The 23,843-nt window shown below is 41.9% G+C and overlaps 1 protein-coding gene across 1 annotated transcript in view; it reads left to right on the top strand.

Moving 5' to 3' along the window:
• Positions 1–777: 777 nt before the first annotated feature.
• Positions 778–23,843, top strand: part of LAMB4 (laminin subunit beta 4) — a 41,468-nt gene continuing 18,402 nt past the window's right edge. Inside the window, exons 1-21 of the mRNA XM_068189710.1 lie at positions 778–1,110; positions 1,860–1,922; positions 3,167–3,324; positions 6,454–6,589; positions 8,212–8,285; positions 8,914–9,102; positions 9,251–9,314; positions 9,850–10,064; positions 11,082–11,202; positions 11,794–11,982; positions 12,587–12,766; positions 13,844–13,953; positions 14,410–14,489; positions 15,455–15,605; positions 16,538–16,669; positions 17,376–17,561; positions 18,750–18,871; positions 19,574–19,694; positions 20,620–20,797; positions 22,148–22,291; positions 22,498–22,729. Of these exons, the coding sequence (XP_068045811.1) occupies positions 1,889–1,922; positions 3,167–3,324; positions 6,454–6,589; positions 8,212–8,285; positions 8,914–9,102; positions 9,251–9,314; positions 9,850–10,064; positions 11,082–11,202; positions 11,794–11,982; positions 12,587–12,766; positions 13,844–13,953; positions 14,410–14,489; positions 15,455–15,605; positions 16,538–16,669; positions 17,376–17,561; positions 18,750–18,871; positions 19,574–19,694; positions 20,620–20,797; positions 22,148–22,291; positions 22,498–22,729 (2,816 nt within the window). The 5' untranslated portion in view covers positions 778–1,110; positions 1,860–1,888. The remainder of the gene's footprint in view (positions 1,111–1,859; positions 1,923–3,166; positions 3,325–6,453; positions 6,590–8,211; positions 8,286–8,913; positions 9,103–9,250; positions 9,315–9,849; positions 10,065–11,081; positions 11,203–11,793; positions 11,983–12,586; positions 12,767–13,843; positions 13,954–14,409; positions 14,490–15,454; positions 15,606–16,537; positions 16,670–17,375; positions 17,562–18,749; positions 18,872–19,573; positions 19,695–20,619; positions 20,798–22,147; positions 22,292–22,497; positions 22,730–23,843) is intronic.

The raw sequence follows: 23,843 nt of genomic DNA, 5'->3' as shown, positions 1-23,843 counted from the left end.
CCAGACCAACTGAACAGATGTTTAATTAAACAAGAGACAAGGTGTTTTTTGCTAGCACTTTAAGAATCCCAGCCTTCTGTTTTCAGTTGCATGAACTTTTTCTGCTATGAACTTAACCTGTCACAATTGTCTTTCAGTGAATATATTTGCTGATGCCAGAAGCAGAAGGAGTTCACAAATCAAGCTTTTGACAGGTTGCAGGCTGGGTCTCATTCTCACCTACACCTTGGTGCCTCGGGGGACGTGCTGTCTTCTCCAGCTGAAGTGCACAGGTATGCCTTTGCTTTCTTCCCTCACTCAGCTCTGTTCATTCCCAGCTGCGACACTTGGCTGCCTGGAGCCCAGGTAAGACTTCTTCAGAATTTAATTTTCATGTTAAGCATGGAACCAAAGTATGTTGGGGTTTTTCTAGTCCTTGTTTCTCCATTAAAGGGAGTGAGGTTTAGAGAGTATCACTGATATTACATGTCACAGTGTTAGGGTAGGAATTGAATGTGTACCTGCCAAGATCGCTCACAATGGGCACCTGTATTTCACTACAGTGCTGTTGCAGTGGTTGCAGCTTAAATCATCTCTGAGTCTGTCCATTATTCTGACAGAGTATAAAATTTAAAGTCCAATGCAGAAGGAAAATATTTGCTCAGTTTTGCTCAAGATAATGGATCTGTGGCCAGGTCTCTCTGTAGCCAGGCACAGCTGCATGGATGCTCAGCAGCATCATCTCCCTGTCACATGCCAGGCTCTTTGTGGTTGTGGCAGGTGAGAGCAGCTTCAGCAGCATGAAAGCCTGGTGACCCTTGCTAGCTTTCCCTGCCTGTGGTTGCTGAAGTACTCATCTAGTTACAGCTGTTGTGTCATACGCTGTATAGAGCTGGGTGCACAAAACCCACATGGAGCCTGTAACATCTGAAGTGCTTTTGTTTATGTTCCCACTACTCTGGGGGTGTATTTCATTTAAGCTCACTCAGTACAGTGACCGCTGTGTGAAGGTGAGGAACAAGAACACAGCTGGGAAGTGGTGCTTGGGGCATGCTCATACAGGGATGCCCCAGCAGCTGGAACTGTTTCAGGGTGCACCAGCCTCACTGGTTCCCACAGGTGAAGAAGGAGGTGGAAGATGCAAAGATGGGGGCAGATTTGGTTTGAGAGTTCTACCTGGTGGCAGGATGCTGGATTGTCTTTTATACCCATGGCTGTCTTTTGTTTTTCCAACAGTTTTGTGTTGGCAAGTCTTACTTTTCTTCAGGTAAATAGGAAGAGGAAGGATGCCATAATGCCACAATCAACCTCTCTTGGACTCATTCTGAGTTTCCCCTGTGCAAGTTTTTTGCACTGAAGCTGACATTACCTGGTTTTCTTCACAACACGTTAAGATGCACTTATATCAGATCTCTGACAAAATTCATAGCACCTGACAGCAGGCATTTGTCAGTGGCATCTTCATTAGGACTTCTGAGTATCTTTTAAGTTAATGAAAACAAACTAGAACCTCCAGAGAAAGAGCTAGAGCTCTGCGAACAGCTCTGCTGTATCCACTTAGAATTTAGGAGTTTTTTATTTGAATACTACAGTATTTCAGCTGGTAGCATTCTGGTTATATTTTCCATTAAGTGTGAACATGTTTTCATGGTCTTCTTTGAAAGCCTTTCTGAAGTGCTCCTCTGCTTTCATCACAGTCTCCGTGCCAAGATTTCCATCATGAGATTTGTTTTTTCTACAACTAAATCAAAGCCAGGGTTTCTTTTTAGTCTTTATATTTTTATTACGTCTCTGTCACTTCACTAAAGGCTGGTTCTGAGTACACTTGTGTGCCCTGGTGAGAGAGAGCAGCAAGTAATGGACCAGTTTTTCTCTTGCAGCAGTACCAGTCAGAGTTTGATGGGGAGGCATGAGGCTGGGACTGGCCATCCTCTTACACCTCAGTAAGTACAGATAAAACAGTGACTTAGTGACTCAGGCCAGTTTTAAAATATTATCATGTGATTTACACGCCTTTCCAAGATTTTGTTAAAGCACTTCTTTTAAGAAAATGCTATTGAGAAACACTTGACAGTGAATCCTTATTCCCCACTCTCCTGCCAATGAGGGACCTATCAGATATGAAATCTTCAAGTACAAAGAAAAATACATGTTGTAATTGAGTCTGATTCAGGTCCTGAAAGGGGCAGTCAACATCTGATAATGAATAATAAGCATGGATTTGTATAACTAAAAAGAGCAGGCTAACTAAACATTGGCAATGCTTTACATCTAAAGACTCAAGTGTCATTCATCATCTGAATTACAGCTTGAGCCATAGACTGAAATTTGGCTATAAAATTCTGTATTTTTACTGTTGTAGTTGGATTTCTAGTATTCTGTGGGATCTTCAAGTATCAGTTACTTGGGTTTTTTAACTGCAATTTTTTAACAAGTTGAGCCAAGTAAAGCTGAATGGATATAGCCTCCAAGGTACCCATTCCTTTGCAGAGTTTCAGGACAGAACTTGTTAAAAAGAAAAAACCCTGTAAGGGAAGTCTTAATATAATGGGGAAGATATTGAAAGTTGTTTCAGGAAAAACAAAGAAGAAGTCCTGCAATTATTCAGATAATTCAGAATTACTGTTTTTATGTATTAATGGCCTCTCCATGGGGTCTGAGAGGGTTTTGACACTGGACTAAGGATTCACTGCAAATTAAGAGAAAATCTGAGGGACCCCTAATGTCAATCCTGGTCTCAATCCTGATCTAATTTCCACCATTATAACTTGGAGCACTTATTTCAACAGAAATAAGTGGAATTAATTCAAATCTGTCTCTGTTCACATAGTCAATAGAAATGCTCAATGTTCCTTTGTAGGATTGCTGGCAATGGCTATGTCAGGGCAGAAAGCATAATAAATTATTGCTCATGGCAGATTGGCATTTTTACTAAAAAGTAATGTGCTGAAAATTTAAGTTTTAACATAGATTTGCAATATGCTAGCTATATTTTTTTAATTATTATTTTGCAGCAGGTGTGTTCATTACTGAAGTTCTTTAAAAATGTATAACTAAGGACAAAAGGGGTACAGGCAAAGGATAATTAATTTTTCTGCTTGTGTTGGGATTTATCTGATTTTGTCTGGAGAATACTGCTGGCTATACAAAACAATTTAATCTTTCTTTGATCTTCTTATATGCTCAGTGCTGATAAGACCCCAGCATGCACAGCATGACTGTGATGCTGGGTCCTGCCACCCAGCCCTTGGGGACCTTCTCCAGGGCCGCAGCAAGCAACTGACAGCCTCGTCAACCTGTGGGATGAACAGCCCTCAGAAGTACTGCATTATAGGCTACCTAGAGGTTGGTTTGCTCTTTCTTTTTTAATAAAGTTTTAATAAACTTTTTCATGAACTCTTCTTACTAACCATATTCTCACTCTTCCTACTAACCTTACTCTCATCTGTATAGGGAATTTGCCCAGACTAGGAAGTTCCTGTGGGAGTTATCTGAATAATTATCAGACAGTGAGACACTAAGTCTGGTGGAAGGCTGTGCCTCGCTGCACATATGGAGGGTTTGGCAGCAAACAGCCTCCACAGTGATGCGTATCTTCTCAAGGGGGAGAAACATCCCTGAGATGCACAGGGATTGAGCACAGGGATTTCTGAAGGAGCTTTGCTCTGCAAGTCCTCTTCCCACTCAGGCCCCAGAGGTGAAGCCCATGGTCTGTGTGTGTGAGTGCAGGGGTCCCACAGACTGCAGGGCCTTCTCCAGAGGACATGCCCGTATGGTGTTGAGACCTGAGGCAGCCTGCTAAGAGATTCACACCATACACTCTCCTCTCTTTTGATCTGAAATTAGGCCAATGTTGCTGAAAGCAGAAAGCTGTCTCTGTAAAGGGAAGACCTAATGCTGTCTAGGCTTTGGCCATGTGGTGTGGGGTCCAGGTGGACCAGGTGGTAGGGGCAATGCTGTGGTCCAGGCTTTGGCCATGCGGGTCAGCAGATCCAAAATGTGTCTGACCAGAGGGATGCCTCTTATTCCCTGGCTGCAGTGATGAGGAAGAACCACTGGGTGTATGAAAGATGTGCAGAAATGAGGATTCCCTTGTTTATGTCCTGGAGGACTTGGCCCCACTGAGCTAATAAATTGTCACAAATAAAAAAATTGTCACTGAATAACAGCCTAGGCTGAAGAGGAAGTTAAAATACAGCTTAATTTATAAGCAATTGAAAAGAATTACAGTTTATTACCTTCTAGCTTAATATTGTGACACATTTGCAGAGTAAAGTATGGGCATGGAACCAAGCACTGCTCCAAATTGGACACTGTATCCACAGTTTTCTGCAAAATATAAATATCTCTTTGCTAAAATAGCCTGAATCATCTTTCTGGCCCTAAAGCTGGACAATTGCCTTTTATTCTTGCATTTTAGAAGGACATCAAAGAGCAATTAAAAATTAATATTTTCACTTGCCTGTACTTATCCTTTAAATCATGTAAATACAGACTCATGAAAAGGAGCAGCTGTTCCGCAATAATCCCTGTGATTTAAAGCTGCTTCAACATATCTTGACCCCTAGTGGCTGTCTCCTGAAGAGGGTGAAAACTACTAACTGCTGCTTTGCAGAGCTTGAGAGAGACACTTTGGCAGTGTGTTCTTTTCCATCATCTTGCCTTAAATGTGTTTTCACATACAGTGCATCAGAGTGCCACTTCACTTTCAATTAGCTTTCTCACCAGCACATTTTGAATTCTTTGCTGGAGGCAGACCAGGAAGTTTTGCATCTTGTAAACCAAACCAGTTTTCTTTCTCTACCAGTTCCCCTCCTGGTGACCTTTGTCAGATTTCATAAAAGCAAACCTTACTCATGAAAGTGGGTATTAGTCAACGTGGCAAGCTACCAAAAGCCAAGATTTAGCTGGGATTCAGATGGGGAAAAAATAGAATTCAACTGCTTTAGTTGTTGCTGCTTTATTATTCAAACTGCTTGTTTGGAAAGAAGCACTACAAATAATTTTTAGTCTTTAATATGTCTTATTGCTTTTTAAATGTAGGTTAAGTGGGTTTTAGCTCAATGATTGGATTTACTACTTACACATGTTTTGAAAGGAAAAAACAGGAGAGTATAAAGCTGCACAATTCAGAAGCAAATGAGATCTGCCAGACATGGACATGCACAAGCTTGTCCTTTGGAGCAGAGTTTTATGGAGCAACTTTAAACATAAGTTGCCCCAGTGTCATATTGTATATCTATATAAACCAGAGTGTGAGTGTGCATGGTCTTCCAACTGCTTCAACAACCTGAGTTCTCCTTACCAGAGCTTTGTGAAATGAGATGACAGAGTATTTTTTTTTTAATTTCTCTCTCATCTTCTAAAATATGCATTCATACATTTGTCAAGTGTAGCATAGAATGACTGAATGTAATACATAATTGCCATGTTTAAAATACATTAATTATACCTGTAAATCTGTATCTGTTAATTTATTTAAATGCAAGTAATTCCCAGGTGATTTCATAATGCAAAGATGTTAACACCATTCCCAATTCTTTGTGGACCCTGAGTGTGCCAAGTGGGGTGCCTCTCCACCCATCTCCTTCTAGGTCATTTCCAGCCTCCCAGCCATGGGCACTGAACTCATGCCTCCTTCTTCAGTTCCCTCTGGGGTGCTGTGTCATCCCCTCTTCCTCCTGTCACTGTCCCTACCAGCCAGGCACACAGCTTGGGCATCACCTTTTGCTGGGGCTTGTTCCTGCATCCTGACACTCAGGCTCTGCCCAAATCTCCTGGAGTCAGTCTGCGCAGTGCGTCCACCCCTGCCCACCCTGCTAACACTTCCCTGGCACCCTGCTGTCTGTGATAGCTGCTCAGGCTCTCCACATGGCCCAGCACAGGCCATCTCCCAGCCCAGCATGTTAACCTTGTCACCTCTTCTTGCTCTCCCGCTCAATCCCCATCTTATCACCTTAAACAGGAACTCCTTGCCCTCACTATCAAAGCCTCTCATTCAGAACTGAGATATCAGACAATCATTACTATGTTCATCTTCTGCTTGTAACATTTTCAAATAAGGCCCCTGTAACCTATTGGTATTCTCATTTTCCTCCTTTGCATTGGTTTTAAAGTTTCCCAGTTCCCCCATGCTTCAAAAGACACTGACAGCAGTTAGGGTGGAGGTGTCATCCCAAACCAAGTACTTACCTGGTACCTGGTCTTACTGAGATCCTTTCTCCACAACTGCAAAGGTGTAATTTTTATAAAGTACCCGGGGAAGACCATGACCAACACTTACTATGTGCCATGCTTCGTATGTATGATGGTTCTCTTGGGCTTGTCTATGAAAAGCCTGAGTGATTAAAAGCACAGGCATACAAAGCAACAAGACAGGTTCAAGCCTTGCAATGGCAGAAATATATGTGCATTCACCTAATTTTTAGTGAAGAATCCAAATTAAGCTTTTATTCTGCTCATTTTGTTTTCTAGGCTGAAGAGAAGTGCTTTCTCTGTGATTCCAGATACCCATATAATCCCTATACCCAGCACAACAGTCACATGATCAAAAATGTTATCACAACATTTGAGCCCAAAAGGAAAAAGAAGTGGTGGCAGTCAGAAAATGGTAAGTTCCTTAGAGAAAATATTACTGCAAAATGTTACTGTGGGATTGCTTTACGTAATTTGCTTTCACAAAGTTGCCTTCACGAAGAGATGAAAAAAACCTGCATCTGTTCTTTGATTAGGTAATACTGAGAGATTTAAACCCATTTTTGTGCAGCAAGATAAGATTTCAGGAAGTCTGTGTTTCTATGGACAAGTTTTAAACTCAGCACTTCCAAGAGCTGACCAGAGGACGTGTGGCAATGCTGGGTTATACATGAAAGCCATATATTTTCCACAGGGTGTCTGCCCTGAGAGAGAATTTTCATTTGGGGCAAAATATACATTTGCCTACAGATGTAATGTAAGGACAGTCTGTAAAACACAAATATCCATTTAAAAAATATTTTTAAAGAACTAATAATTTAGAAAAAAAAAATAAAGCCTGGCTATCAGCTCCCTTATTCTGATAGTCCCAAGTTCCTTTTCTGCAGGGCTGTTCTTCATCCATTCATCCCCCAGCTTGTATTGTTTCTGGGGATTGTCCTAACCCAGGTGTAGCACCTTGCACTTGACAAATCTCATCAGACTCCCAGGGGTCCACATCTCAAGCTTTTCCAGGTCCCTCTGGATGGTCACTGATCCTTCACATGTGTCAACAGCACCACTAGGCTTGGTGTCCTCTGTAACTTGCTGAGGATGTGTGCAATTCCAGAATTGATGAAGATAGTATCCATACAGCTTCTCTGGGAAGACATGCTAGGAGGAATAACATTTACTCTGTCTTATTTGGTGTACAGTGTTTATGTGAAAAGCATTTGACTGGTTGGAAATTAAGGCATAGAAAAATAAGATGTTACCTCTATTTTGAGTATCCAACTGAAAATCCATAAGCCTTGTTTTTTCATGGAGTTTAGCAAGGATTTGTGACTGGCTTTGGACACCACTGCCAATAAAGCTGCAGGCCAGCTATGAGAGAAGCTTTCCTTGTTCTCTCTATCTTTCTTCTGGGATGAGGTCTCATGCACAGCCTGGTCAGCAGGAGTCCTGAGATGGTGCATGCAGATGTGAACAATGGGGATATCAGCTGAGCTCCTGGAACTCTCTACTGAGAGTGTGTGACTTCTGGATTTTTTTTTCCATATTTGTTGCAGTTTTGGAAGATGCCTAGTGCAGTAGTTCTGGTCATGACAAATTTCACATCTGGAAGTATAGAAGGGTTTAACAGTTCTGTTTAGCATGAAGAAAACACCTCATTTTATTAGTTCTCTTTTTCTTTCTTAGCAATAAGTAAATTATTTGAATGGATTAAAAAAAAATAAACCAAACTGGATATAGAAACACACAAACCCAGAACCCTACCATGACCATCATTTACAGTCTGAATTATGTGAGCAGGACCTTCAGCCATCTCCTGCAGTCTCAGTCACCAGCATTGCTGGTGACAGTGCCAGGAAGGCAGCACATCATATTGCCCCAGAGAGAGAGGTCCAACCACACGGGTTTGCGCACAGGGGATGCCCTAAAGGGTCTAGCTGTTCTGCTGGAAAAGGCATCTTTAAATCTCCCATGGAAAACCTTCAATGTTTTGAAGCAACCCCTTCAATGTACACATCGTGCAGTTCATTTTCATTCTCTTTTCAGGCATTGACCATGTCAGCATTAGATTGGACCTAGAAACTTTATTCCAATTCAGCCATCTTATCCTGACCTTTAAGGTACATCTTTTACCTGAGCTTTTATGTAATGTTGTACACTAATTACTTAACCACAGGAATAAATTGCTTGGAGAGGCAATGAAAGCTCCATCGTTAGAGGTTTGTAAGAACAGATTAGATAAACACCTGTCAAGTATGGTTAAATTATAGTTGATCCTGCCTTAGGGGAGGAGGATAGACTGAATAGCTTCCTATTCCTATGCCTTTTGGTCCTATTTTCTATAAATCCAGGAATTAAAACTGAAAAAATACTTTGCAAAATTAAACTCCAAAAATGTAGGACATATCTGAACTGCAGTTGCTCTTTCAATTTAGTTCAGTTCATGCATATCTATTCTGATCCAGATGATTACAATTTCTTTTTGCACTAAATTCCTATATTGTTATGGTAAAGTTCCTTACATAGAAAGTAATCACGCATCTATATGAAATGTTACCTTTCCCTTTTGCTAGAGAGAGGTTCTAATGAGCTTTTTCAGAGACCCCTGTAACCATCACAGTACCTTAATGAGCCTATAAACTCTCAAATACAAAATTTTAGCATCCTCCAAAGAGGAGTATCAATGTAACAACCCCTGAGGTGTCTTGTTAATGCCGACTTAGGGAATTCTTGAAATGTTTATTGCAGACATTTCGGCCTGCAGCAATGCTGGTGGAGCGCTCTTCCGATTTTGGTCAGACCTGGAAAGCGTTTAGATATTTTGCACATGATTGTGCAGCTTCTTTCCCCAACATCTCTTCAGGTCCAGCAAAAAGTGTTGGAGATGTTGTTTGTGATTCAAGATATTCAGACATCGAGCCCTCCACTGAAGGCGAGGTACTGTCAAGTGTCTGTTTGTATGAGTTCAAATCATTTGTGGAACTAAAGGTCTCTTGTCTGTGTCTGCTAAAAGCAGAGACCTGTCCTTTGATCCCTTTGGTGGCTGCTCATCTCATCTCTAGAGATTTATTGATTTGTTTTGCAGGTTGTTTTAAAAGCTTTGGATCCCAGCTTTGAAATAGAAAATCCATATGTGCCATATATCCAAGGTATGTTTTGTCATGTTTTGTCCAAGGACATTTTGCTGGTATTTTTTGTTTTGTACACTGAAAGGGTCAACAACTCAGCTGGTGTAAGTCAATGATGTTGAAAATTAGGTACCTAAAGACCTTAGGGGCACACTGTATTAATCAATTAAATGGGCCAGTCTTGTTCTCTAGCCCTGGGGGCAAACAGCAAAGCTCTGCAGAGCACATCCATGAAGCTAAACTGTCTTTCCCTCTGGATTCAGGCCCAGTCCACACTGCTTTTTGAGAGCAGTCCCAGAGGTACACATGAAGCCATGAAGACAGTGGCTGGGAAAATGCAGAGCCATACCAAATAGGATGCTAACACTTATGCAGCTGTGTCCGGAGTGGGTCCCCGCACTGCCACTATAGGCATTACTGATCTTGGCCAATATTGGATCATTTTCATTATTTCTTCACTATGGGAAAAATCTTGGATGACTGATTCAAGCTGAAGATTTCATACTGTGCATTTTAGACTGAACTCAGGCTCCTTATCTCTCTTCCTTCCTTCCAGATCTCATTACATTGACAAACCTAAGGATCAATTTTACTAAACTCCATACCCTTGGAGATGCTCTTCTTGGGAGGAGGCACAGCGATCCCCTTGAGAAGTACTACTACGCCATCTATGAGATGGTTGTGCGGGGCAGCTGCTTTTGCAATGGCCATGCCAGCCAGTGTGATTCCATGCAGAACTTACGGGGAGATGTTTTCCATCAGTCTGGGATGGTGCGTCCTTAATGCTGTGTACAAAAATGGGAGTCTCGATTGGTATTTTGTGAGAAGGAAGAGGTAGAGGGAGGGAGCTGAAGGAAGATCTCTTATAATTGGATTGACCATTTACAACTGCTAGTTGTTAAATTCTTCAATACAGACTCTTCTTTTAAAACCCGGGGTTGGAATGCACAGAAACTGTCTTTGTTGGCACTACTGTGGTGTTTCAAAAGCAACTGGGACAAGATGTGTTGGTAATAGAAGCAAAATTCCAGAGCTGTAATGGTGCAAATGTAATGCAGTAAGTAGCCTGTGGCATGTGCAGACTTGAATGGCCACTTGTTGGGTGCATTCCACACTCCAGCTGGGCTTGGAGGCTCTGCAGTGGGAGAGGAGGCATTGGCACAAAGAATTGTTGATAGCTGAACTAATAACTAATAGTTATTAGTTGATAATGCAAAGCTAACCCATAAAAAATGGATTATTAAAAATTCCAGGAATATGATTGCAAGTTCTTTCCCTCTGGGAACAAGAGTTTTTTTCTTCTGGAAAATATGTATCACAATATGAAGACATGTAGGGTGAGAGAGAGATAATTTAAAATGTTGATGTCTCCTTTGTAAGGAGTAATTTTAATATAAGTAATAAGTAATTTTTTTCTAAATGTTGCTCAGTGGCTTTAAAACTATTTGGCTAGTGTTTGGATGTATTCTCCAGATCCTTTACTCAAGTAATTGAAAATTATGCCAGCTGAGGGAGCCAAAGAGCTTCAAATTTTCCTGATCTTGCTGACATACCTTAAACAAATATCTCTCCTCTCCTCTCCTCTCCTCTCCTCTCCTCTCCTCTCCTCTCCTCTCCTCTCCTCTCCTCTCCTCTCCTCTCCTCTCCTCTCCTCTCCTCTCCTCTCCTCTCCTCTCCTCTCCTCTCCTCTCCTCTCCTCTCCTCTCCTCTCCTCTCCTCTCCTCTCCTCTCCTCTCCTCTCCTTACCTCACCTCACCTCACCTTCTCTCTGTTCTCACCACATTACAGGTCCATGGGAGATGTATCTGCCACCATAACACTGAAGGTTTCTCCTGTGAAAGATGTAAAGATTTCTACAATGATGCTCCCTGGAGGCCAGCTGAAGGGACACAAGATAATGCTTGCAAACGTAACTCAAGCATGATATTTTCCTTTTTAATAGCCAGGAGTGGGTGTGGCACAGTCCTAGTCCATTCAATTCATAATGGCATGGCCAGGTTTCTGGAAGGGAGACTTTTTCATGCCTCATCCAGAAAAACAGATTCCTGCATCCACAGGTGCTGTGTTATCCTACAAGAAGAAGAGCTGTTTTATGTTCTTATTTTTCATACAGAAAAAAAAAGGTGAAAAAGCAGCTAATGCAAAAAAGATCATTCATTGGTTTACACAGTGTTTTTCATGTGAGTGAAAGAATTTAGACAAGGCTAAATTATTTATTTCCACAATAATGAGTAATGCAGTATACGCAAGAATAATATATTAGGATCCGTAACAGATATTCAGCTAGAGATTTCTCCAGCAGAGTAGTGTTCCCCACTGCATATCAGGCACACTCACCTGCATTTCCTAGTTTAGGATATACACAAGGCCTGGGAATAATCTTGCTGGGCACTGAAATCATACAAGTAACCAGTAACCCTGTGTTAAATGCAGACAACAATGTAGCCAGACCACAGCACTTACATGGTGTGAAATATCCCACTGTTTGCTTTGGTTTCAGGTTGTAACTGCAACAGCCACTCCAGCAGATGCCACTTTGACATGGCCGTGTACCAGGCCAGCGGTGGGGTCAGCGGGGGCGTTTGTGAGGACTGTCAGGACAACACCACCGGCCAACACTGCGACACGTGCAAACCTTCCTTTTATCAGGATCCACTCAAAGACATCTCAGATCCTCGGCCGTGCCTCCGTAAGCTTCCCTTTTTAACTTCTGTAAGAATGACTCAAAACAGGGTTGTTCTGGTTCCCTTTGCTCTGAGCCCTATGGACATCCCCTTGCTTAAATGTCCACATGGTTGTAAAAATGTTACCAAACCTATAACATCCAAACTGCCCTACTAAGTAGTGCATGACAGTATCCTCCAACCAGCATTGTGAAAAGAGCTGCATATTCCAACTCCTTGCTAAATAGAGCTTAGAAATCCAGTAAAGCTATCATTTTTCTTGAACAAGGTCAATATAAATATGAATAGCAGTAGTGATGTTGCTTCTGTGACCTTCAGGAATTACAGAAGAGGCTCCAAAATGATGGGAGGAGTAAATAACTTTTGCCAGATACCTGCCATATGCAAGAAAAATAATCATTCAGACATGAAAGCTTTTATTCTCAAAGATGACGTAAATTCATTAACATAAGATAGAGAAAATGCTCTGAGTGTTATTTAATTGTAGCAACTGATTGGCATGAAAAGTCCTTAAGAAGCCAAGGGCAGATTAGCAGCAGCTCTGTAATTACCCTTTCATGCTTACTTCCACATGTGCTTTTTCTGTGTGTCCCCTGACCCTGCCTGCAGCATGCAGCTGTGACCCCGAGGGTACCTTGCACGAGGGCGTGTGCGAGAGCCGCACGGACCCCACGCTGGGGACGGTCGCGGGCCGGTGTCCTTGCAAGGAGAACGTGGAGGGCGCTCGCTGCGACAAGTGCAAGGCAAACTACTACGGGCTGAGCAGCAGCGACCCCCTGGGCTGCCAGCGTATGTAAACCACCTCTTCTAGTCTCCTTTCCAAAGCGTTTTTAAGGCATGGAGGTAGTTGAATGCACAGAACTACACACTAATGCTCTTGTGACTTGTGCCACAAAATACACAGCTGCCTACTGTAATTTAATGTCAACAAAATTCAAGGTTTCTGGTGCAGCATCCAAGATTGAAACAATGCAAAATCACTTTCAGAATGCATAGTATTGTTAAAAACGCCAATCACTTGGTTTTTAAAATTTCAAAAGTTTAATATTAATAAAATGGTTATAAAGATAGTAATACAATTAGGGTAATGAAAATTTAGAGTTAGGACAATTACAAGACAATAAAAAGCAAAGAATTACGGACGTCCGGATGCTCTCGGGCACTTAAGCCCGATAAGCATGCCTTGTGAACAAAGGAATAACCTTTAAAAGCAATAGCCTGTTGCATATTCATACATCTCATACATGATGCATAAATTCCTTGCAAATTAAGAACTTTTCTGGTTTTTGTCAACTTCTTCCCCTTAATCCTGGTGGTTCCATAAAGACAGAGAGAAGGTGGAAGAATGTTTGTCTTTTCTGATAAGGAGGCAGTAATTCTTTATGGGCCCCCATCATTGTCATCTCTGTGTGAAGAGTTTCTTCATTATCTCATCTCTTGCTTGAGTTAGTAAAAAAAACTCCCACATACATAGGTTCTATTTTAACTACAAAACTACATTTACCATACTATTAAAATGTTAATACAGCACTTCTAATCAATATAACATAATACATATAGTATTCAATTTAATATTTGCGAAAAGCCAATCATAAAATATGCATTTTTCACAGTATAATATAACAGATCAGGCTAATGTTAATAGAAGGGTTATTAAATATGCAGCTTAATTGAAAAGGGATATTGAGATGACAGGAGCTGCTGCCTTGCCAAAAGAACTTCCAGCCAACCATTCCTCTGAGAAAGGCTTGGTGAAAACCCATCCCACCCCTGCCCAGGTGCCTGTCATGCTGATGCCACATCTAATGTAAATGCCAGTCCTGAGCTGGGGCCTGCAGAGGTAACTGCCCTTTTCTGTCCCTGCAGCCTGCAACTGCGATCCCTTGGGCAGCTTGCCCTTCTCTGTCTGTGATCCTGCCACGGGACAGTGCCTCTGCCAGAGGTTCACCACAGGGCAGCGCTGTGAAAAATGCCTTGTACGTACTCAGTTTTTGGGTTCACTTCTGCATGTGGTTTTGGAAGTCTCCTCACCCATCTCACACCTTTTCATTGCCAGAAAAGGAAACAATTAGTCAAAATTCAAAATAATTTTATAGCTGTATGCTCCCAATTTGCATTGACATGTCTGCTTTTCTTTCACTGCTCCCAAATATTTGTGCAATCAAATTGCAGGAGGAGGAACACTCCCAGGAAGGAAATGAAATGCAAAATTATGTCCTTGATCCATCTTAGCTGTTTACAGAGCAATTTGCTTGTACAAGTGGGTAAATATCTGGCTCTTGCAGTGGCAGAGCACCCCTGCTATCCAGTAACAGAAGCAATCTCCCATGGCCAAGCACAGTAGTGCTCCATTGTTCATCCAGCAGAACAAGTTTTGTTTTGCTTTGCATACTTAAACATTTGCCATAAAAGAACCTTTCTTTTTATACCAGGCGGGATACTGGGGTCTTGGCAACAGCTTGAATGGCTGTTCTCCTTGTGATTGTGATATTGGTGGATCCCAGAATAACTTGTAAGTTAAAAGTTCTTCAAGTTCTTTCTTGGTTTTAATTTTTATAAACTCTTAGGCTAGAATTTCTGGTTAGGTTAATACAGCCACAGTACAAATAGGAAAATAGAATGTAAATGGAATTTCATCATATACAAACAGTGTAAAGTTGGGTGGAGATCTTGGAAATTTATTTGTGGTAAGGGATTTACCTATTTCCTTTGAAGCCAACCTTAAATCAGGCTGAGCCTAGATCTGTTTACTATGAAATATAAAACATATGCCTTGAGAGAACCAGAGGACCTAATATTATTAGAAATTAGAAGTTAGAGGTGAGATTTTTAACTTAGCTTCCTACCTTAAATGCTAGATTTTTTTTTTTCTGGGTCATATTTAAAATAAAAAATTTTAGAAGCAAGGTTGGTTTCAGTTGGGCTCCACCAAAAATCTGTTGGGCAGGGGTCTTCACTTCTGCTGTTAGGCTTCAGACAGAGAAGCACACAGTCCCATGCTGTAGAGCAGTTCCTTGTGAACAGGTAAATCACCTGGTGTGTTAAATATATGTGTAAGCATATGAAAACATTCAATATCACATCAAAGGTCCTTCTGATCTCATGTCCTGCCTCCATAATTGTGGGTGACAGATTATTAAGAATTGTGATATAGTGATTCTTATAGAAAAAGATACAAGAAATGATACAGGAATAGACAGTAACAGATGCTCAGGAAACAAAAGGGTCAGTGCTTCAGGTATGGAACAGACAAAGACAAAGGAGGTTGTGAACTCTGAAGTTATGGAAAAGTAGCATTGAGTAAATCCAGCATCAGAAACAGAGGAGATGAGTGATAGGAAGAAATTTAGTAATGGAGGTAATCCAGCAATGGGAGAAATTAAGCAAAGGTGGAATGAGGGTGGGTGTGAGCTGCCCTCATCGTGAGGACCCAGCTGTGCCACTCTGATGTCCTCCCTTTTCCAATTCCTCCCGTAGATGCTTGCTGAAGGATGGTCAGTGCAAGTGTCTGCCCAACATCGTGAGCCGCCAGTGCAACGAGCCAGCTCCAGGATACTTCTTTCTACCCCTGGACTATTACATTTATGAAGCTGAGCATGCAAAGCCCCTTTCTGGCTCTGCACCCTTGGTAGGTATTTGGCTTTTTAGGTGTTGTATTGAGAGGGGATCACTGTGGTGGTGACACAGGAGCTGAGGCTGAGGAGGAGAGCCCTTGCTTGGGGAGCTGTTCTTTAGCAGGAAAATGCAAAGCAAGTCCCTTGACCATCATCAATTTGCCTTTGTTTTTCATGGACATGATTATTCCATAACTATGGCTGTTAAAAAGGGACAGTCACTACAGTGTGGTATGACCTGCAAAGCTGCTCTTGCTTCTTCTCAAGTGCAGGCTGGTCTAGTGTGAATTAGAGAAATAAATTTAATTATTTAAATTAGAGGAAAGTATTTGAGTTGCCAATAGCTCTCATGAAATGTTTTATTTCTGGGAATCTCCAACAAGGGAAGAATCAAATTACTCTCTGCTCCATTGGACTAAATCCTGCTGCCTTATATAATGGCATTGATTGTAGCCTAATTTCCTCAAGAATTTGGCATCTATCTGTAATGTTTTTAGAAAAATTAATTTGTTTTTTCCCCCCTTCAGCAAGGGGGTAGTTGTTCCCCATGCTGAGTGCAAGCCTGGAATGCATCCCTTCCTCTATCTATGCTTTTGCTAACATTTTTTTCTCTGGCATGTTGTACAGAAACTATAGATAAAGAATAATAAAAAACTGTTTATTTGTAGGTCACATCCACAAATATCTAGCTATAATCACAATCAGTAATTATACTACAGTCCAATAATTAAATGGAAAACAGATGTCTGAGACAAAGCTTATGAGGGAAAAGTGCAAGTTAATTTTAAGGGAGTAAGGGAAAAGGTTTCCAGCAGCTGCTGGGCCACAGTTTAGAGTTTCTCCCAGAGAGAATAGATCTTGTTTTAAGAATGTGGATTTTCATTTACTTGCTTATCACCTTTCAATGTTGTTGAGACAGTGCTGCTCCTTTTTTATTACTTCATAGGTTCAGCCGAGCACTCTTCCAAGGTGTGACATTTACTTCCAGAAGAAAGGCTATGAGTTCATGATTGAAAATGGAAAGATTGTGTTACACAGGAACAAAAAACGAACTGCTAGAAAATCTGGACTGGAACAGGTAAATTAGTACTTGAGTAGTTACTTAAGTTTACACCAAATAATAAAATTTTATTTTGTAACAAAGGGCAAGCAAATGCCTGAATACAAGTGATTTGCAGTCTTAGACATTACAATCCTGACACAAATCAATGTTTTGGTACACAGTTGGGTGGACATTTTATTATTCACACTGACAGGCTTGCTCTGATATGTCTAGTGCTTTTGTAGACTCAAGTATCATGAATTTTTGGAAAAGTCCTTACGAAAGGCAGTTTTTTTTTTTGGTTGCAAGATATTTTCAAGAAGTTTATCAAGATATTAGCATGGTACCTTCTGCACTTAAATGCAGCCATTGTAAGTACTGATATTTATGTATCCAGCTTATAATGGAATGGTCCAGCTATGTATGAAATCAGGCTTACTCTGTTTACGGTTTGCAATGTGAATGTTCGGAGATGTCAAATATTCAGAGGTGAGTGGATTATTCTAGTCCCTCTTATTGCTGTTGCTGCAAAGTTATAGGAAGCTTTCCTTTACACGTGCCCCTAAATATCCTACCTTTGGGAGAGTTCTTAGATTGTCAATCTCGAGCTTGTTCAGAAAATGAGACTGATGGCTAAAATAAGTAAACAATGTAGCAAAAGTATTTCCTTTATTTTTTCTGAGTTTTTTTTTGTTGTAATTTGACTCTGTGTGTTGTTGAAAATGTCAATGTGTGTTTGCAGGGTGCGATGCAGTTTGGACAGGACTCAGACCTGGCGGTGGTGTTCCGGCAGCCCAGCGCTGGTCGGGCTGTCACGTGGACAGGACATGGCTTCGCCCGCGTTCCCAGCGGAGCTGGGCTGAGATTTGCCATCAGCAATGTTCCCTTTGCTATGGACTTTGATATCACAGTTCGTTATGAGCCTGAGGTACTTGTGATGTCTTGTGATTCTTGTGATGTTGTGATAGGTGCAGGGTCTATTTTCTGAATAATAAGATGAGCAACTTGTCCTATTCTTCATATCTAAAATTAAAATTGCTTAGCTTTTTACCCAGTAACAAGTTGCCTTACCAACCAAGTAATATGTTCTCCACTGACTCCCTTAACCCTTTCCACTCAAATATGAAAAATCAGCACTAAAAGTGTTTTCTAAGCACTGGCCAAGGTTTCGTCTTCTGAATGTTTATCTTTTGGCACCTTTACTTGGACTGGACTTTTTTACTCAAAAATCAAACACATGGAAAATGCAGTTCCTTTTAGACAAGCATCCTCTATTCCTAGCTGGGTTTTTTTGGGCAGGAAAATGTGTACAGGCAGGAGTGATCTGCGTAGATTCTCATCCAGGCCTTTTGCAGGCATCCCACTTCCCAGTTGTTCCAGCTGGACTCTGAGATTGTGAAAATTGTAGGAAAATAGACAAATTACTATTTTTTTTGCCTGGAGAAGATTTCTTAATGATGATGACATGTCTAGAGAAATCTGTTAATCCAAATCTGGTTAAATTTACCCATGTCTTCAAAAACACATGCAAGTGTTTTATTGGTACCAGCTTTTGTATACTCCTTACTCTTTTGCAATTCTCTGAGACAGTCCCACAACTCAAGATTTTCCTGCTGTCTATTGTGTTCTGTTCTCTGACTGGCATTCTGAGGCAAAACAATCTCCCAGTGTCTTAAAACATGGGAACAATTTTTCAGTGGGCTAGTCATAGGTAGCTTTTTCTGTCTAAGGATTGAAGAGTTTGGTTTTAAATACATTTGTTACACAGTCTTTTATGTTTACTATTTCTTATTAGATGTGTGAGAAGGCATCTAATGACAGATATCTCCAGAATAACACTGTGCTAAGAAAAGAAACAACTCCAATGACTCTGACAGAGTTGTTTCCATTTGAACCAGATGAGGTCCCATTTCCGTCTCTGCTTTTAATTAGCTATTGCAAATACAGTGAATTTTTCAGAAATAACATTGTTTTTCAGTGCTGTAAAGAATAAAGGGAAAGTCTGTCTTGTCACTGCAGCGTGCAGTGATTCAGATGGCTTTCATTAAGACTTGCAAAGAGAAAGCAGGTTTTTCAGATACAAAATATAGCCATAATTTTTGTCTTTTGTTTATAGTTCTTGGAAGACTGGCTTGCAAGTGTTGCCATCCAGCCTGCTGGTATCTTGTCAGGTCAACACTGCAAAAACAAGGTCCTTTCACAGAAGCCATATGAGTTGCCTCTCCCAGCTACAAAGAGGTCTGACTGTTGCTGTCTTTTTGCCTGTAGATCTTCTGTGTACAAATCATTTACTGAAACAATGCAGAGCAACACATGTGTGGGATAGTGGGAATATCAGAAACACGTGTGGCTTTTTCAGTTGATGGCACACCACAATACTACATGGGGTCTAAGGAAGAGTCTGATGCCCCAGTCCTTCATCTAGTAAAGGTTTGCCAAATCCAGGAGAGCAGCCTGAGATCCAGCTGAGATTGGTTGCTCTGGTGAAGATCCAACTGCAGCTGCTTCAGTATAGAAAGGAAATATTGCCTTAAATTCACTGTCCTAGTCTATTTTCAAAGCCAGCTTTTCAGCTTGGACCTGTGTAAAGAATAGAGAGAAGCTAAGAGGACGTGATCAATGTCTTGATCAAACAGGGACAGGAAAGGATGAATATGAACAGTGAGTTGCATACCCCCTTGCTAGAAGTATTAAAACCTGCCATTTTCAGTTTAATCTCCCCAGGATTAAATTGCACTTGGTGAATCATCTGGAGGATGTCCTGCAGCTTTCCCGAAGTCTGCAAGCATGGGGCTGGGTGTGCTCCTCACAGCAGCAGGGCTTGCTCCAGGCTGCAGGCATCAGTTTGCAGGCACAGGGGGAAGGGAGAGCTCACAACATCCAGTAAACTTGCCTTGTCCCGACTCCTGGCTATAACTGTGCTTCATTTCTGCTAAACAGGATTGCAATTCTGCAAACTCCAGTCTGCCTGGAGCCAGGAACAGAATATTTTGTGGATGTGTATTTTTCTCAGCTCTCTGCTTCTGACAAAAAGGCAAAATCATTCATCTTGATTGACTCAGTGAGTAGTTCTGTCACAAGTCCCTTGAGGTTGTATTTATACACAGTGATTTTTTTACAGACTTATTAGAAATATTTTAAATAATGTATAGTGTGTTTAAAAAGAAATTCAGCTTCTGTTTTTCTCCATTGGCATTGTTTGCATATTTTTATATGGAAAGGCAGAATTGGATCTGGTTAAATTTTCATGGAGCAATGCAAGTCATACTTGTTGCATATGTTGCATGTATCACTATCTGTTGCTCATTAATTATGAACACAGTCCATATATATATGCTGATAAGATTCTGTGGCTATGAATATGAATTTATACAGCTCCTCATCACTTACGTTTTGTTAAATATCTCAAATTTGTTGAGATCATGGATATTTTTAATGATTATATTGGAAAAGTAAAATTAATTGTGTACTTCCTAGAAATCAGGTCCAGATATTTCCCAAGTTTCCATCAAGTTAGGAACTGGGTGTTAGTTTTGGGTCCTTCTCTTGAGAAAAATATTTTTAGGTCTATTTCTCTAATTATTCCTGTAGAACTGGACCTAGCAAGGGCTGGCTATACTTGGATATAGAACCTTCAGTGGTATCATGGTAGTGATTTTTCTCTATCACAGTAATACAAGTAAAAATTTTGCCCAGACACTGCTTTTGGAGTCTCTAACACAGCACAGCAAGACCAGTTCTGAGCATATATCAGAGGTCTTATTATAATTTTATTTTTTTAAACACAGTCTCTCTTATTTGAACAACTCAGGGAATGTTTAGACCTTCAGAATAAATGTGAATATAGATGGCAGAATGGCACAACTGCAGATTTGGAAACCCAGGCCTCTGTAGTTGCAATGGAAAGCACATTAAGAGAATGTGGAAAATTCTGGTTTTCAATATATCTAAGCAAAAATATTTTCTTTTCTCTCTTAACGGCAAAGCTTGGACTAATTCCCAGAATCAGCTCTGTGGAGAACTTATGCAGTGAAAAGGATTTAGATGAGTACCAGAAGTATCACTGTATTGAAATTGCATCCGAAGTTGGGCCTCATGTCCTGCCCGAAGTGTGCACACGGCTCATAGTGAGCTTGTCAGCCCGAATTCACAACGGTGCCGTCGGTAAGGACCAGCTGCACAGGCAGCTCTTCTGGGCAGTTGCTGGTTTTCCCTTGAGTTTGTAGGATATGTTGACTGTAGAGCTCTGAGCCTGCAGTGATGTAGAAGTGAAGCTGGTCAGCATGTGACATCCATGGATGTGAACCTGCAAACAGGGTGCTGCAAACACCTCTTGGTGGCATGAATCTCAGAATCCATCACTCCTGATGGGCTTCATGGACCAGCATGAGAGGGACCATGGAAGATGGAAGTGATTTTGTGTCTTTTGAAAAGCATTTGAATCAGATGCTTTAACCATATGGCCAAGGCAGTAACTTTCCTTCTTTTCTGGATGCTGTTAAATGACAGAGAAGTTCCTAAGCCCTCTCTCTAGATGCTGTAGGCTAGCTGAATGCCTTGGTAAGATTCCAGACATGATGGTAGATAAGTTAGTGTACTGGAAGAGGTTCATCAAGAAAACCTTGATGATATTCTAGCAAGAAGGCAGTGGCAGATGGGGTTTGAAATTCCTAGGCAGCCTCCTCGACCCACCACTAGCTGGGCTCAGTAGCTCAGGAAATTTCCCAAGTATTTGGCCCAGAGAAATGGAACTCCTCTGCACCTCCAGCAAGAGGAGGGGCCTTTCTGGGCAACTTTGGTGGCCAGCTTCTTTCAGGGAGCCTAGCAGCAATGCCTCCAAAGTGATAGCATCTGCTTGGATTGGGCAATTTTTAGAAGGATTGATGCCTCACTCTAATATCAGGCGATGAGGTCACAGTGTGCAACCAGTGAACCCCTCATTTAGGCTTGGGCTGTCCTAACTCCCTATTGGCCTGGTTCCTAAAGTGACAAGACCCTCCCAATGAAGTGCGGCACTTTGGTTTTCTAGTGATTTCCAGAGCATCTTGGGCAAACATCCTCTGTGGGTTAGCAGAGCATCTTCACTCAAGTTAGTCCAAGGTGTCCAGAAGGAAACAAACAGTACACAGACACAGAATAAATACAGCTTGCAGGTTATGTCCAGTGCTTCAGCTAGATACAGATTTATAGTAAACCTTTCTAGACTTCAGGATGTCTCTATTTGGATCTATACTTTGCTACTCCCTTTCTGTCCTACCCCAAATGTGTGCTGAAGGCAGTGCCTTGAATGTGGCAACTGCAACACCAAAACTTGTACTGGTGCCTGATATACCATCACCGTTGATGGTACACCATCGAATGATCTAAACTATGGCCATTGTCAGGTTAGTGAACCCCTGAGAAGAATAATCAAGCTCTTTTCTACCTATTTTAAATTGTGAAACCTGCAAGCTGATGAGAGCACTAGAACTCCTTGACAACCAAACCTGTTTTAATTTCCTTTCCCCTTGCCAGCATGCAAGTGCAATCCCCAGGGGTCGCAGAATGCCAGCTGTAGTAAACTGGGGGGCCAGTGTCAGTGCAAAGCCAACGTCGTGGGACGCTGCTGTGACACCTGCTCTGCAGGCAGCTATGGCTTTGGCTTCCATGGCTGCTACGGTGAGTGCCTTGCAGCCAGCACCGCTACCAGTACCACTAGCATACCCCAATTTTTTAGGGCTTTGAATCCCAGCTTATGTGTCAAGCAATATAAAAAATGTTCCCATGAAAAACAAATCATCCTTGCTGCCTTTGAGCAGTGTCAGGGATGAGATGGGTTGGCAGGAGTTCTTTAAGGACACAGCTTTGCTTTTGGTGTTTTCCAGCGTGCGAGTGCCACCCGCAAGGCTCGCTGAGCACGCTGTGTGACCAGGTGACGGGACAGTGCTCCTGCCGCCAGGAGGTGGGTGGCCAGCGCTGCAGCCGCTGCCTGGCTGGGTACTTTGGGTTTCCCCACTGCCGTCCCTGCCCTTGTAATGGCCACGCGGAGCTGTGCGACCCTCTGACCGGAGAGTGCCTCAACTGCCGCGGGTTTACCGCTGGGAGCCGCTGTGAGAGGTCAGTTCATGGGCAGTGCTGCAACGCTTCACCAGACACTGGTGGTCTCCAGTAGCTGGGGGCCTACAAATGCGTCAATGACCTTAACAGGTCATTGTCATGTTGACATGAAACTGGGCCTGGCTGCTGAATGTCAAGTACCTATTTCATTGCTATTACCTATTGCATGTGGAAACATGCATGCAATGCCTGTGGGTGGACTGCAGGCAGGGCATGCACCCAGCATTGCAGCGGGCTTCCTGCAAGAAGGCATTTGAGACATGGACGCCATGGCACCATGTACTTGGAGACACACACAAAGCACTGTGGGTGGGATAAAATGACTCCTGCCACGTTCCAAATTGCCAGCTTTCAAATTTAAAATTCAGCACGAGGCTAGCCAAGAGGCTGAATATTGTGCTGAATACTCATTTTAATACCTGCAATTACCTTCGAGGATTTTAAGTAAATGTGCCCTCTTTGCTGGTCGTATTAGTTCCGTGTCACCAGCAAATGACTTTTCCCACACCTTCCAGCTCCATTCAGAGCACCGCTCCTTTTTTTTTTTATTTTGTACACTGGCAGCAGTATCACAGTTCAACATGGACATCAAAATTAAGTTTGTTTAGTTTGGTTTAGCTGGACTGTACCTTGTCATTAATTTTTAAGAGGTTTTCCTCATGAAACCTGTTCAGCTTTTCCTGCAGTGCTTTTTGACAAGACAGTCTTTGGCTGTTCTACTTGTAGATGGTAAACAGATTAAAAATGGGAGACTGAAGCACTTTTTGTCCTATGGCTGTGCAGGATCTCCAGACCCCAGGGGGAGGATAATCAGATAGCCAAGTCTTTTAGCCTTGCCTGAATACATACGGAGAGCTGTGCTCCCATTTGTCACAGCAAAACAGATAAAAGACTGAGGATGCTCCAGAAGCCTCTGTGTTGCTGTTGCTACCGCTGCAGGACTGTGGGAGGTTGGGATGTGGAGGCAGCAGTGGTGTGCAGGGTGAGTCAGCCCCCAGGGAGCCCTGAAAGCCCCCACCAGTTCAGGTAACAGCACAGCCACCAGCACCTTGAAAGAGCCAATACCCCAAGTTTGCAGAACATGTCAGACAGAACATGGCTCAATACCTATATT

This window comes from Anomalospiza imberbis, chromosome 5 (genome assembly GCF_031753505.1).
Source record: "Anomalospiza imberbis isolate Cuckoo-Finch-1a 21T00152 chromosome 5, ASM3175350v1, whole genome shotgun sequence".
Classification (NCBI taxonomy): domain Eukaryota; kingdom Metazoa; phylum Chordata; class Aves; order Passeriformes; family Viduidae; genus Anomalospiza; species Anomalospiza imberbis.
This window is presented reverse-complemented; position numbering and strand designations above follow the sequence as displayed.